This window comes from Rattus norvegicus, chromosome 10 (genome assembly GCF_036323735.1).
Source record: "Rattus norvegicus strain BN/NHsdMcwi chromosome 10, GRCr8, whole genome shotgun sequence".
Taxonomy (NCBI): domain Eukaryota; kingdom Metazoa; phylum Chordata; class Mammalia; order Rodentia; family Muridae; genus Rattus; species Rattus norvegicus.
The window spans coordinates 45,827,931-45,843,968 of NC_086028.1; the positions used below are offsets into that span (position 1 = coordinate 45,827,931).

General features: G+C 48.7%; 1 protein-coding gene across 1 annotated transcript in view; it reads left to right on the forward strand.

Moving 5' to 3' along the window:
• The window catches only part of Myo15a (myosin XVA), a 58,567-nt gene extending 51,024 nt beyond the window's left edge, over nt 1-7,543 (forward strand). The window contains exons 63-65 of the mRNA NM_001427826.1: nt 34-167; nt 1,644-1,784; nt 6,136-7,543. Of these exons, the coding sequence (NP_001414755.1) occupies nt 34-167; nt 1,644-1,784; nt 6,136-6,237 (377 nt within the window). The 3' untranslated portion in view covers nt 6,238-7,543. The remainder of the gene's footprint in view (nt 1-33; nt 168-1,643; nt 1,785-6,135) is intronic.
• Nucleotides 7,544-16,038: the final 8,495 nt, after the last annotated feature.

The window sequence follows — 16,038 nt, forward strand, 5'->3', positions numbered from 1 at the left end:
TGGTGTCCTGATCTGAGGCTCTCCACACTGCAGGCCTCCTCAGTGCCTTTCCCTTGTTTGGCTCCTCCTTCTTCTTCATCCAGAGCTGCAGCAATGTCTTGGTGCCAGCCCCCTGTATCCTCGCTGTCAACCATAATGGCCTCAACTTCCTCAGCACCAAGACCCATGTGAGTGACCCCTGCCAGGCCCTGTCCACCTGTCCCCTCTGTCCCTTGGCATTCCACCTCTCTTGGGGACAAAGATGCCTGCTACACATTTACCCCCTGCACAGTCTGCAGCCAGTCCCTTCCCTTTCAGAGCCTTCATTTGGAAAGTGGAAATGCTACAATTCTGGCCCAAATAGGGTTATGTGAACGGAGACATGTAGGAGAACACACCGAGAACATGTGAGAACATGTCAGGCTGCCACAGTTTCGTGCCACAGCCTGGGAGCCCTGTGCAATGCAAGCTGAAATTTCCAGGATTTCTGAAGCTTTCAAGCTTTGGTTTCTCCTTGGCTATAGACAGTGACTTCTTGTGTCCCCACATGGCCTCTCTGTATGGGCACCTCCCTAGTGTCCATGTGTCCAACTTTTCTCTTCTTATAAGGACACTAGTCATGCTGGAATTGAGCCTAACCCAGTGGCCTCATTTCAACTGACATACCTCTCTTGGCGGGTCTGTGTAAATTTGTGGCTCAGGCTGTCCCTCAATGATTTTACCTGACTCGGTTTTCCAACTGTGGGATTACAGACATACACCACCTTGCCTACCTTTTATCTCTTTTTCTTGTGATACTGGGGATGGAATCCAGAGGCCCCAGTACCAGGCAAGCATTCTAACCCTGACCCCTTAACCCCTTTTTACAATTCCTGCTTCCAAATATAGTCCGGTTCCAGGGAGCTAGGGCTTTCTATAGCCATCAAGGTCCAGCACTCCGGAGGCAGGGTAGGGCAGAACTACATGAGTTCAAGGTCAGCCTGGTCTACAAATCAAGTTCCAGGAGAAGAGCCAGGGCTACACAGAGAAACCCTGTCTTGAAAAACAAAACAAAACAAAACAAAACAAAGTAACAATAACAGCAAACAAAAAAATAAATAAAAACAAAACAAACACCAGAAAAACTTGTGAATTTGGGGACAAGAGGTTTGCTTAGAGATGAGTCTAGGGGACACTGGAAGAAGTGGGATGGAGAAAGTGCAGTGGCTGGAGACCCTGGGAGACAATATAGAACAGACCCCTTTGTCCCCTAGAGTAGAAGTATGCTTTTTCTCCAGGGGCAAGGAGCTGCCATGACCCTCAGTCTACGTCCCCACTGGTCAGTAGCTGGGAGCGGTACTAACTGTCCATCACTCCATTTTTCTCTGCGTGAGGGCCAGAAATAAAGTTCTTTGATAAGGGATACGGGGGTTTCCAGCTCCGATATAAAGGTCGAAGTACCCCACTACCCTCTTGGATCTCAAGCATGAAGCATCAGTATTTGTTCAATCAGTTTCCTCTGGTGAGGAAGGTGAGATCCAGAGTGTTCACAAAGCCAACGAGTGTCTGAGGAACTGGCACAGCTGGGCCTTCTACCTTTTGATCAGACCTGCAGGAGAAGGTTCGGCATGGTAGGGACCACCCTCACCCTCACAACTGTTTGGCTACTCTGTCCTCATCCCCAGGAGCTGATTGTGAAGATTCCCCTGAAGGAGATCCAGTCCACGTGGACTCAGCAGCCCACGGCCAATTCCAGCTACCCGTATGTTGAGATCTCTCTGGGGGATGTGGCAGCCCAGCGGACCATGCAGCTCCAGCTGGAACAGGTAAGTCCAATCCTGCCAACCAGACCCTGTCAGGAGGCTCTGGCTTTCTCATTCTGCACTCAGGGCTCTTCTCCAACCTGGGCTATGCCCCAGAAAGCAAACTGCAGGGAACAGAGCTGTGAGCTATTGTGGAGGCCTTCCCAGGAAGCAGTTTAGCAGTGCATTGTGGGGGAAGAATACAGGTTGTTTGTAGAATAGTGATGTGTTTGGCAGGGTACTAGGAAGATTCACCAGGGAAAGAGAAGTCTCAAATTTGAATATACAAATAAAACCCTGGGAGGCAGGTGGTGATGGCACCCCTCTTTAATCCCAGCACTTGGGAGGCAGAGGCAGGCAGATCTCTGTGAATTGGAGGCCAGCCTGATCTACAGAGCAAGTTCCAGGGCATCCAGGGTTACATGGAGAAAACCTAAATAAATAAATAAACAAACAAGCAAGCAAACTGGGAGCTGGAATATAACAGTCGATAGAGTAATTCCCTAACATAGACGAGGTCATAGGTCTGATCCCTAGCATGCACAACTGGTCATGGTAGTACATGGTACATGCCTGTAATCCCAGCAACCTCAGAAAGTAGAGGCAAGAGGATCCTCAGTTCAAGGTCATCCTTAGCTATAAAGGCCATCCTGGGCTAAAGATCCTGTCTAGAGAAGAAAGAAGAAAAAGGAGGAGGGGGGAAGGAGGAGGGGAAGGTAGGGAAGAGGACAAAGAAGAAGGTGAGAAGGAAGAAGAAGAAATAGAAATAGTTGGGAGCTTTCTGAGGTCATTGGGAGCATAGGAGGTCAGTGAGTGGACAGGTTTGACACAGGAGGTTTAAGGAAGTTTGACCTGGGCTGAGACAAGGCAGCTGGATTGTGGGGGTGGGGGGCTGGGATTAGAAGCAAGGTAAGTAATTTTCCTTGTGACATCTAGACTAGGAAACTAGAGTCTTGGCTAAATCTTGTGGTCCCTAGCATCAGAACAGAAGAAGAGACAGAGCTGAAGCAGAGAGAAGGGCAGGATCGAAATTGCCTGCCCTTGTGAGACTGGGCCTTTCACTGAACCAGCTCTGCTGCTGAAATAAAGAGCCACAATCAAGAGCCCTAGAGAAGCTGTGACCAGGACTAGGCTCTTGGATGGCCCTTCCCTACACCCCTTTACCTTGTCTCCCTCCTCTGGTAACCATAGTTTCTTTCCCTGTAACCTCTCTGCCCCCGGGGCTTTCAAAATGATTTCTACAATGGTGATGTCCTAGTTAGGGATACTACTGCTGAGACGAAGCACCAAGCACGTTGAAGAGGAAAGGGTTTATTAGGCTTACACTTCCTCATGATAGTTCATCACTGAAGGAAATCAATACAGGAACTCAAACTGGGCAAGAACCTGGAGACAGGAGCTGATACAGAGGGCATGGAAGGATACTGCTGGGGATTGGGGATTTAGCTCAGCAGTAGAACACTTGCCTAGGAAGCGCAAGGCCCTGGGTTCGGTCCCCAGCTCCGGAAAAAAAAGAACCAAAAAAAAAAAAAAAAAAAAAAAAGAATTTGGGACTGGAAGGATACTGCTTACCAGCTTGCTCTTCACCTCTTGCTTAGCCTGATTTCTTACAGAACCCAAGACTGCCAGCCCAGGGATAGCCCACCACAGTGGGTTGGACCCTCCCCCATCAATCACTCATTTTTTTTTCTTTTTTTTTTTTTTTTCCGGAGCTGGGGACCGAACCCAGGGCCTTGCGCTTGCTAGGCAAGCGCTCTACCACTGAGCTAAATCCCCAACCCCCCCATCAATCACTCATAAGAAAATGTCCTACAGACAGATCTTATGAAGGCATTTTCTCAATTGAAGTTTCCTCCTTTCAGATGGTTCTAACCTGTGGCAGACTGACATAAAACTAGCTAGCACACGGTTCTACCACCCCCCTTTCCTGCGCTTGCTTCAGCCCTAGGCTCCCTCCTTGGCTCCTTGACTGTGCTATCCCTCCCTCCCAATCCGTCTCACCGCAGCCTCCTCTCCCTCTTTCCTCCTGTTCAGTCATTACACCTTCCTTGCCTCTTACAGCTCCTCTGTGCCAGAGTCATCCGCCTCCCCCCACCCATCCTTTGTACTGACTGTTTGCTCTACCTGAAATGTTTCTTCTTCCTGGTTCCTGGAAGGACCCCCCCCTCCCTTTATTTGAGCTTCATCGTAAAAGCCCCTCTTTCCAAAAGCCTTCCTTGGCTCTCCTCCTAAGGGCTTGCCAACTCTGCCTCTGTGGCCCTCAGCACACCTTGCAAGTATATCACTTACGGATTTGTCTTCCTTTTGCCTGCCTCCCACCTTCAGAACATCAGCGGCAGGTAGACAAGGCCTTATCTACCCTATCTGCACCCTGGCTGCAGCATCGTACCTGCCACATAACAGATGCTCAGTGTGTGCTGGATTGATAGGTATATGAATGGGCGGGCGGGTGAGTGAGTGGAAGAGTAGGTGAATGGATGAAAATCTATTTGGCTTCTCCAGTTCCTCGCAGTCCCCTCCTTGGAAGAAGCTACTGTCTCTGTCCTGTGTGTGGAAGGATACAGTCTTTCACCATTCCTTCATTCAACACACAGCCATCGAGTATCTCTCAAGGAATGCTTTAACAAATGTGACTGAGTCCCCTGCTGTACTGGCTCTCACCACAATCTCAGACCTGTAAAAATAAAATCTCCCTACATCACCGTGATACCTACTGGGAAGGATGCCCAGGAGACTTGATGTACATAAGAGGCGACTGGGGATGGCTCCCAGGAGGAGGGGGGTTTCCGAATGTGGGAGCACTGCAGACTCTGACAGGCTGTGTAAGAGGATCGTGAAGCATCCCTGTTTGCCTTTGAGCTTGTTTCCATAGCTGCTAAGACAGGCATAAGCAAAGCCTGTGAACAGGCAAAAGATAAGGGATCTGTGTTGGTCAGCCTTCCACTACAGTGACTAACAACACTTGATGTATCTTGAGGGAGAAAAGGTGAACGGTGAGCCAGGATTTCACGGTTTTCTGTCCATGGTCAGCTGACTTCATTGCTTTTAGGCCTGTGGTAAAGCAAAACCATGATGGCAGAAGGCCACAGCAGGGAAAGGCTTCTGAGCTTCATTCCTAGTGACAGGAGAGCAGAGCAGGTAGAGGGAGCCACACAGGAAAAGTCCAGGAATGAGATGTCCTTCAAAAGCACATTTCCAGTGCCCTGCTTCCTCCAACCCGGCCTTGCTTCCTAGTTCCCAATAATGAATGGCATTAAATGAATCCAGTGAATTCATCCACTAATGTTAGAGTTCTCACCATCTGACCTCCTTTTGGTGGTGAGACCCTAACAGCTGAGACTAAGCCCTTGACCACTGAGACACTAAGGAAGACACCTCCTGTTGACATCATAACAAGAGGAATCCACACACGCCCCATAGCTGGGATGGCCGGAGGTGTCACCTTTCACTTCAAAGACTAGTTTAGATTGTGGCTCCCCAGGTTTCAAACCCAAACTCTGACGTGTAAGCTTACCCAGGGATAGGATACTGCTCTTACAGTTACTCATAGAAACTCTTAGGGTGCCAGGCCTGCACAGTACATGACCTGGAAGTGTTTCCACCATTGTCGAGCCAGGCACAATCACTCAGGAAGTGCCCCAGGAAGAACCACATACAGACGAAGTTCTACAGTTCCATTCGGGGAGGTGGGGGACTGTAGCCACCCCTTCTAAATGGCGGGTACTGTGGGTAACTGATGGCAATACATAACTTACCATTTGTTGATAGACTAATTTGGGAGGGTCTGTGCTGGGATGGAATCCAACGCCTCCCATATTATTGCCAAGCATTGTACAGTGAGCCACCATCCCTACACCACAGACTTGTTTTAAAAATTAATCTATTTTATGTGTGTAAGTCTCACTGTTCAAAGGCGTTGCCTGTGTGAATGCCTGTGAACCATGTGAATACCTAGTGCCATCAGAGGTCAGAAGACAGCATTGGGTCCACTACAGCTAAAGCCACAGACAGTTGGGAGCTGTCATGTGGGTGCCAGGAATCGAACCCAAGTCTCTGGAAAAGCAGTAAGCCTTCCCAACTGCTGAACTGCTGAAGCCCCAGACTGTTTTTTTTTTTTTTTAATTTAAAGGATTTACATGTAATAAAATCTTGGGTTTGGCAGTGGTGGTGGTGTACACCTTTAATCCCAGTACTTGGGAGGCAGAGGCAGGCAGATCTCTGTAAATTTGAGGCAAGCCTGGTCTACAAAGCAAGTTTCAGTACAGCCAAGGCTGTTACATAGAGAAACCCTGTCTCTAAAAAACTCAGAGAGACAGAGACAGAAATGGGGGTTGGGGGTGAGAGAGAGACTATTTTGTGTCTCCCTACTCTGCAGGGTCTGGAGCTGTGCCGTGTGGTGGCTGTGCACGTGGAGTCCATGCTCAGTGCCCGGGAGGAGCGGCTCACCCTGCCGCCCAGCGAGATCACCCTTTTGTGATGCGGCCTACCTTTTCACTGCTTCCGGTCCCATGGCCTGAGGGTAGCTGCTGGGTCTCTGTGGACCAGTGACCCTAGACAAGAGGCCAGAACCTTAAGGAGACCAAAGGGGACAGAAGGAAAAACTCAAGAACTTAGAAGACCTATCTGGAGCTGGGATGCAGTCACGGATACAGCCAAGGGTTACTTGGCAGAAGTGACTTTTAAACTCTGCACTACTGGTCCTTCAGAAGGCAGAGCCTGCCTTGGAGACTGCCCTTGACAGGGAAGCCCCACACCAGTATCGTAAGGGCCTGCCTCCAGTTTCTTGGGCCTTGATACTCAGATCTGTTCTAGCTTCACACTCCAGCCTTTCACATGTCCTTGCCAGGCGCCCTCAACCTGGACCTATGACCCTTAGTCATTTCTTCACAGATAAGAAGTATTTCTATTTCTGGCAGCCATATCCTCCATGCAGCTGCTCAGTGGCTGGAAAGCAAGCCTGAGGGAGGAGGCAGGGACACAGATGCACCAGACTCAGTCTATAAACAACATTTCCAGCAGACTTGTGTAGCCTTACCCCTCCCTTAGGATCCTTGACCCCGACTCTACAATCTTTGGGTAGGTAACCCAATCCCAGCTTCTGTCACAGGATGGACTGACTACCCAAGCAAGGCACAAGAGTACACCAGTAGAAAGAGAAGTTCTGTCTCAGGGGATGGGCGCTGGCTGAGGAGGCTGAGAAAGCTTCCCAGAGATTGGTACATTAGAGTTAGTTTTTGAAGAATGAGTAAGTTTGCTAAGAGTAGATGGAAATAGGGGTTTAGGATAGACATTTTAGAGGAGACCATAGTTTCCTGCTGGGTTTGGAGATGGAAGGTTTAGCCTAAAAAAATAACTAATGCCCAGTAGGCCCTTGAAAAATACTTGTCATATAAATAGGAGGAAAGAAAGATACTAGGTGTGATGTATTGGGCCTGCCTCTGGGATATGCCTGCAATCTCCCCACCCAAGAAACTGAGTCAGAATTACTTCAAATTCAAAACCAACCCAGGCTACATAGCAAGACCCTGTCTGGGGGAAAGGACACCAGGGAGACGACTCAATAGTTAAGAACATTGGTTGGGAAAGAAAAGAACATTGGTTGCTTTTCCAGGGAACCTGGGTTCAATTCCTAGCACCCTAATGGCAGCTCACAACTATTTGTAACTCCAGTTCCATGAGATATGTTGTCCGTGGGTACCAGGCACATATGTGATGCAGACATATGTGCAGGCAGATTGCTCATATCCATAAAAAAATACAATAAAACAAAATGAATGAATGTGGACGGGAGGTGCTGGTGTTGTGGGGCTGGTAGAAGACACTGGGGCCTAGGAACTGGGGCTAGCCTGCCAAGGGCGGCCATTGCATCAGAGGAAAGGCCTGAGACTCATTTAGCTGGCAGTGCCTTGCCAGGCCCTGGGAACTACTATATTGGATAACTATGGACTGGACCATGCTCAGGAGTGGTTCCAGCCAGGTGATAAGGACAGGCCCCAGCTCATGGGACCTAAGATGACTTTACTTTTTTTTTTTCCGGAGCTGGGGACCGAACCCAGGGCCTTGTGCTTGCTAGGCAAGCGCTCTACCACTGAGCTAAATCCCCAACCCCTAAGATGACTTTACTAAGAGCAGGTGCTCCTGGTATTAGAAAGGCTGTTGATGATGGCTTAGGCCCAACTTCTTAGGAATTGACAGGAACTCATCCCAAGTACCAGGTAGAGCTTCCCAGTAGTAGTAGATCTGCTGCCCTTACAACCAGGGTACAAGAGGCAGGGAGACCTGAGGGAAGGCTGCCTTTGACCCAGAGCCTATAAAACTCCAGCATGACCTACCTCAGGGGATGGTGGATTGGTAACTGGAGGGAGATTTTGGAGGTCTAAGTAGCAGGACTCTACTGCTGGCTGAGTCAGGATGTTGCAGAGGATCAAGGAAGAACTTTGATGTACTTACCTCAAGGCTCTCAGTTCACGTTACTCCCTGGGATTGACTTTAGACATAGGCACCAACGCCACGAAGTAGGCAAGACATAGTCACATCGGCTGGGGCTCATTTGGGGTTCCTTAGCCCTGGTGCCTGCCTGTATTAATTAATTCTGTTGTTACTATGGGGGGAAAAACCTGGCAAAGCAACTTAAGGAAGGTTGTTTTACCTAGTTCTAGGGTACAGTCAGTCATGGCAGCCCAGTCATGGCAGTGAAGGCTCCAGAAGCATGGGCCCATTTTATTCACAATTTGGAAACAGAGGAAGATGAATACCAGTCACAGAAAGCTTGACCAGTGGACTATGAGATGCTTGGCAATTAGAATGTCCACAGAGTTGCTGGAATGTGTTCAGTTTATTCACACAGACATTCCTTACAAGACCATGCTATTATAAATATGGTAATCTCACCGGGCATGGTGGTGCATTCCTTTGATCCTAGCACTTGGGAGGTAGAGGCAGGCAGATCTCTGTGAGTTCAAGGACAGTCTGGCTTACAAAGAGAGTTTCAGGATGGCCAGAGCTACACAGAGAAACACCTGTCTTGAAAAACCAAAAATAAATAAATAGACAGACAGACAGATAAATAATTATAGTATCTCATGTAAACAGACATCTCATCCAACAGGGACCATGGGCAGGAAATGCTTCAGGCTTCCTCTAGGGTGGTAGTTCTCGGCCATCCTAATGCTGCAACCCTTTAGTAGTTTCTTATGTTGTGGTGACCTCCAACCATAAATTTATTTTCGTTGCTACTTCATAACTAATTTTGCTACTGTCATGGAACCATCAGATGGGCTTAGCGTGAGCCTGAAACAGCAAAATGGGATCCTAGTAAGGAGGCTGAGACCACCTCTGTGCAGGGAGTGGTCTACTGGCTCTGAGGCTTGGGGGTTGAGGAAGAAGCAAACACAAAAGTGAAGCCACACTTGGTCTCTAGGGAGTCCCAGTGATGGGCAAGGTAATGGGGCCTGGTGCCCATGTTGGGCCTGCCATGGGCAGAGCTGTATGGAGCTGTATGAGCAGGCCTTTTCCAATGCTTGCACTGGGGATCATAGCATGTGGGAGAAGGTGATTATATAGGCAGACAGTGGCACTTGCTCCTCTAAGGCAGCACCATGGCAGCTGAAGGGGGCTGGCATGTGGGCATCACTGGGTGAAGTCTGCTAGGTGTAGCCTGGCCCTAAGAGAGGCTCATAGCCAGAGAGGAAAAAAATCTTGGTAGCTTTAAATACTACTTTTGAACAACCTGACTCAAATAAACCAGCGACTTTTCAAATAATAAAATTATATACCTCCAAAATTTTAGCCTGGCTCTTGCTGGTTATAGATGATCCAGGGTTGGGGATTTAGCTCAGTGGTAGAGCGCTTGCCTAGCAACCACAAGGCCCTGGGCCCTGGGTTCGGTCCCCAGCTCCGGAAAAAAAAAAAAAGTGTAAATCGAATAGATGATCCAGACACAGAAAGAATGCTTACACGGCTTTAAAAAAAATACTAACAGGTCTTCTTCTTCTTCAAAAAAAGATTTGTTTATTTATTTATCTTCAGACACACCAGAAGATGCCATCAGATCTCTTAACTGCTGAGCCATCTCTCCAACCCCAAATACTAGCATGTCTTCTTAAAAATTTCCAACTGGGCATGTGGCACACATCTTTAATCCCAACACTTGGAGTGCAGAGGCAGACGAAACCCTGGGAGTTCAGAACCAGCTTGGTCTACAAATTGAGTTCCAGGATAGCCAAGGCTACCCAGAGCAACCCTCTGAAAAAAACAAACCATGTGGAAAGAAAGCTACACTTCCCATTCTGGTCCACAGTTCCCAGTTAGACCTCTTTTACACTTAACCATTGTGATCAACATAGTCAATAGGTCGAGGCATGAACAGTCATGCAAGTCGAAGGTAAAAGGAGCCTACAAATGCCTCAAACAACAATTAGATAAAAACAGAGGGAGGATTCTCTACTCACACCAATTCTCTAAACAAGGACTTATTTACATTACAATTTAAAATCCTTCAGAAGAGGACCTCAAGGGGTTGGGGATTTAGCTCAGTGGTAGAGTGCTTGCCTAGCAAGCGCAAGGCCCTGGGTTCGGTCCTCAGCTCTGGAAAAGAAGAAGAAGGAGGAGGAGGAGGAGGAGGAGGAGGAGGAAGAGGAGGAGGAGGAGGAGGAGGAGGAGGAGGAGGAGGAAGAGGAGGAGGAGGAGGAGGAAGAGGAGGAGGAGGAGGAGGAGGAGGAAGAGGAAGAGGAGGAGGAGGAGGAAGAGGAGGAGGAAGAGGAGGAGGAGGAAGAGGAGGAGGAGGAAGAGGAGGAGGAGGAAGAGGAGGAGGAAGAGGAAGAGAAGAAGAAGAAGAAGAAGAAGAAGAAGAAGAAGAAGAAGAAGAAGAAGAAGAAGAAGAAGAAGAAGAAGAAGAAGAAGAGGACCTTACTTCCCAGAAAGTGCTACAGAAAGATGTCTTGACATGAAAATAGCTTGGCCCATAGAATGTGGAAGCAAAGTTATGCTTGTATCTTTTCTAAATGTGCAGAACGGAAACTTTGCATCCAATGAGAAACCTGATTTTAGGGATAAGGGGACCCGGGATTGGGACATATCACAATGGCTATATTTCTGAGTTGCCAGGGGGAAACATACAGGACTTACATTACCAGACTACTAGTTTGGTGAAATTCTACCAAACTTGTCTCCTTTTATCTTGAGGGGTACTACTCTACCCACCTGCAGTCCCATAAGATTCATTGAGTTATTTGGGGTGGGCTTTAGGCCTTCAATGTAGACAGGATGTTCTATGGATTACCAACACGTATGGGTGGTAATCACTCCTTAGGATGAGAATAGATACAGTTGGGAATCAGGATTCACCTCCTGAGTGTTTGGACCCACAAGAAGGATAGCAAGGATATGGTCCACTTAATTATGTCAGCACATCCTAAAAATACAAAAGGCTTATGATCAGACTGTCTTACCTACTAACTGTACAAAAATAATCCCTGGTAATCCCACCTGACCCAAACTTTACTGTACATTTGTCTGTGTCTGTCTTTTCTTCATTCCCTTAACACACTTGCCCAGGGTTCTGGGACTGAGCACAGGTTGATGTGGTGAGGTTCAGGACAGAGAGGTTCCACCCTAATGTGGGACAATAGAGCAGGAATATCTGGGCAGCATGAAAGGTTAAAGAAATTAACCCATGAAGCCTTGGCGCCGAGGCAAGCACAGTTGAGCACATCATAATTCAGGACACTGAAATAACCAACATGACCTCTTTGCAGCCTCCCTCCCCCTGTGGAACAAGGCACTGGGCTTGCCCTAATTTCAGGTTGACATACACATCTAGCTCTCTCCCGCTCAGGCTCAGCAGCCTCTTAGGGTACCTCCTCTGCGTGGTTGAAGGCCTGAGAGGACTGCATTCAAACCCCACTTGCTTGCTCATTTGTGTGTGGTTGCTTACCATTTCTGAGTCTTTGCTTGGACAAGTGTAGCCTAAATGTTCATCGACATGCCCAGCATAGGACGCAAATGAATGTTAGGGATGGACATACATTGTTGTGCATGTGTACTTGTGTGTGCACGTGTGAGAACAGGTATTTGTGTGTGGAGGCCAGAGGCCTGAGGTCGACATCAAGTCTCTTCCTTGATGGTTTTTCCATGTTAATGTTGTGATACAAGGTCTTTCACTGAATCCGAAGTTCACCAGTTCACTAGGCTATCTGGCCCATAAACTGCAGAAAACTGACTGTTTCCACAAACCTTCCACCAGCACCCTACTGCCCGTACTGCTGGGGTTACAGGTGTGCATTATCCAGCTTCTGGGGATCTGACTTCTTCTGTTCATGTTTATGTGCTAGACATTTTACAGACTAAGCATCTCTCCAGCCCTAGATGTCTTGAAGGAGCTTGGGAGAAGCTTCAGTTGGTAAACCTGAGTTCGGCTCCCAGAATCCAGGTTGGGTTTTTTTGTTTGTTTGTTTTATTTAAATAAGTGGACTGTTGTAATCCTGCAACTGGGGAAGCAGAGACAGGGTTCCCAGACCAGCCTAGCCTACTTAGCAAGTTCCAGGCCAGCAGAAGACCCTGCCTCAAAATATGGTGGGTAGCACTCCAGTAATAACCCCTGAGGTTGGCCTTGAGTATGCATGCCACAATGTACCTACACACACATGCACTGCACACATGCAAACACACATACAAAAAGGTAAGTTTAAGAGGCAAAGACAGGAAGGTATCTGTTCAAAGGCATCCTCAGCTATATAAGACCTTGTCTCAAAAAAAAAAAAAACAAAAACAAAAACAAAAAAATCAGGGAGGGACAGGAGAGGGCTGGGAGTGACAGTGGAAATCACCAGGGTCATCTCTGGTAACTAGCTGAAGGCTTGGGACTGGAGAGGATACCGGGAGTCCATAAGGTGACTCTAGCTGAGATTCCTACTAGAGGGGGATATAGACACTGAAGTGGCCACCTCCTGTAGCCAGGCAGGACTTCCAGAGGAGGGAGGTGGACATCATCCCACTCACAAAACCTTCAACCTAAAGTGTGTCTTGCCTACAAGATGTGTAGGGATAAAGATGGAGCAGAGAATGAGCTGCTCCAACTGGAGACCATCCCATGTGGAGAGCCAACCCAACACTATTAATGATACTCTGCCATGCTTGCAGACAGGAGCCTAGCATAACCGTCACCTGAGAGGCTTCATCTCTCAGCAGATGGAGGCAGATGCGGAGACCACAGCCGAGTCAAGTGGAGTCCAGGGAGACTTGTGGAAGAGGGGGGGGAAGAGAAGTGAGCAATGAGGGAGGGGGGATAGGATACAGGGCTGAAGGACAGGAAACCAGGAAAGGGAATAACATTCAGAATGTAAATAAAAATTATCCAATTAAAAAAAAGTGAGCAAGGAGAAGGGGTCAAGGGAACCACAAGAAGACCCAGAGAGTCAACTCTGGGGGCTCACAGTGCCTGGGTCATCAACCAGGGAGCATGCAGGAACCCCTACACATTTATAGCAAATGTGCAGCTTGGTCATCATGTGGGTCCCCTAACAAGTGGAGTGGGAGTTGTCTGGGTGTCTGTTTCCTGCTGTTGGACCCTTCCCTCTCTCTGGACTGCCTGGTTGGGCCTCAGTGGGAGAGGATGTGTATAGTCCTGCTGGGACTAGATGTTCCAGGGTGGGGTGGTACCAAGGTGGCGGGCTCCCCTTCTCTGAAAGGAAGGGAAGGGTGCACCGGAGGGAGGGATATGTAAGGGTGGGACTGGGAAGAGAGGACAGAAGGGTGCAGTGATTGGGATGTAAAGTGAATAAAAAAAGACAAGTAAGGAAAATGTAAAAAAAAAAAACAACCAAACAACCAAACAAAAAAACCACAAAACAGCCTTTAATCCCAAACTGGAAGGCAGAGAGGCAGACAGATCTCTGTGAGTTCAAGGCCTGTCTGATCGAGCTCCAGACAGCCAAGCTACACAGAGAATCCCTGTCTTGAAAAAACAAAACAAAACAATAAAAAAAAAAACAAAACAAAACAATTTTTACTATGTGCCATGTCCTGGGCAAATAAATACTAACTCATTTAATCCTTACAAAACCCTAATGAGGCTAGTATAATTGTGAAATTGCTGCTGGAGTGCTGACAGTATTGGACTTCTGCATGTGGCCTTGTGAAGTTCAACACAAGCAGTCTGGCTTTTCCACACACGATCTGGGCCTGACTAAAAAGCACAGTCAAGGAGAAAATACACTGGGATTAGAGAGACCACCTATAGAAGAGTTACTTTTTTTTCTTCTTTTTCTGAGGCAGTCTACATAGCCCTGGCTGGCCCTGAACTCCTGAGACACACGCATGCACACACACACACACACTACTTAGAGCTGGGTTTAAAGGTGTGCACCATACTCAAGGAGGGTCACATTTTTGCCTAGGTAAGCAGAGGTATGGCCCTTAAGGTAGTTACTAGGTGCTTCTGGGTGCAGTGGTAAAAAGCTTCCACCATGCAGCTGTGAAAGGCGGAGCAGAGGCTTAGAGAACTGGGTTCCTGAAAGCATCTGTCCTCCCAGACAAACTGTCTATGCTCAGGTAAGAGACCTACGAGGTGTTTACACAGGACAGATCAGGCAGGGTTCCACGAAAGTCCAGGTCAGCTGGTCTTGCCCTCCAGTCCACCTTTTTACTACCTGAAGCTGCCCTTCCACCCTTGCTTTGTCACCTGAGCCCAAGTAGCTGCCCCAGGAATCCCCAGTGTGCGTGTCCCATTTCCCTTTCATCTGCCTGCTGCTTGGAGAGAGGGTGGCCTGGATCCCCTAATGTCCTGGCTTCCCATTCCACAAACTTTGTCAAGTTGCCATACAGTCCCCACTTTCCAGCAGAGATTGCTGCCACCCTCAGTTTACAGATTAGAAAACTGAGGTCTGAACCCTGTGTCAGCAATTCTGCCGCTTCATTTCATCCTCACAACCACCTTTCCAGGTGAGTACTGGTTCCTAGTTATACACACACCAGGGTCTGGGTTGACTGAAAGACAGAGATGAACTGAGTGAAAGACATTGTAGATGAACAGGCATTACAGATGACAGACACCATGGGCCAGGAGGGACAGGGATAAGTGAAAATCTGACGGAGTACCAAGACTAGAAAAGGCACTGGGAACCAAGCAAGGAAGCTGGATGTCATCCTGGGGAGGTTCAGAGCAGAAACTTCCTATTTGCTGAAGTGCTCGGGGTGGCGGTTGAGGGGGGGGGGGAGCTCTAGCATGGCTACACCTTTGTTCAGGCTTTGCCCTCTGCTTCAGGATTTTTTATTGTTGTTTTGAGACAGAGGTTCGCTACGTATCTTAGGCTGGCCTCCAATTTGTGAGCTATTCTCCAAGTCTCCAGAGTGCTAAAGCTGCAGGCGCACTTCCCATCCCACTATTCAATTTTTTTTTTTTAACTTTAGTAAATATCCAATTTGGACCAATCCGTGGTAAATATGCGCCGAGACAAGAGAGCCTTTTTGTCGCCCCCTATAACAACGCCCAGCCCCAGCAGGAACGTAATACGCCCGTGCGCGTGCCCGCAGCTGCGCGCCCGGTGGGCAGTCCCAGGACGTGACTTGTGGAACGTCCGCTCCAGGAAGCGATGGCGGCGGGAATGGGGTGCGGGTGCTCCGATTGCGCGCTTCCAGCTTCTGTTGTTGTCCTGGCTTGCTTCACAATTTTGGTCTGATTCTCTCCAGCCCGCAATTTTAACTTTCCTACTGTTTCCGAAGCTTCACAGGCGTCCTGAGGGCTTTCCTTCGGCGAGAACTCCATTCAGGCACTTACTTAGCCACCCATTCACCCTTCAGGGGTCCTCGAGCTTCTGCCCGAAGCTAATTAAGTGATGGACGCAGTAGCCAAGGAGACTAGTTGATTGACAGGCATGATTTACCAACCGACTCTGGAAACTCCAGTCTGTGTTTGCCCAACGCGTGGCCGGCAGTCCAATTAAGAAAGTGGAAGCTCCAAAGGGGGCGGTCACGGGGCGGACTGGGTTGTGGTGATTCCCGAGGATTGTGCGCTGGAAGCTGAAGCGTCTGCGGGCATCCGCACGATGCCGTGACGCGGCAGCGCTGTACAGTTGACACCGCGAGCACACTCCAGCGGGTGGAGTCCTTCGGTCTGGGAGGCGGCGTGGCGTGAAGGCAAATTGTTGTTTTGAGAGCTGTTCTCTCGAAGCTTTCGGTGGGTGGGGGAGGGGCGGCGGCCGACGAGCGGGCCTGTGTGCGCTTGCGCCAGCCCCTTTTCTTGCCGACCGGGCGGCACGCACGCGCATGCTCAGAGTACGTG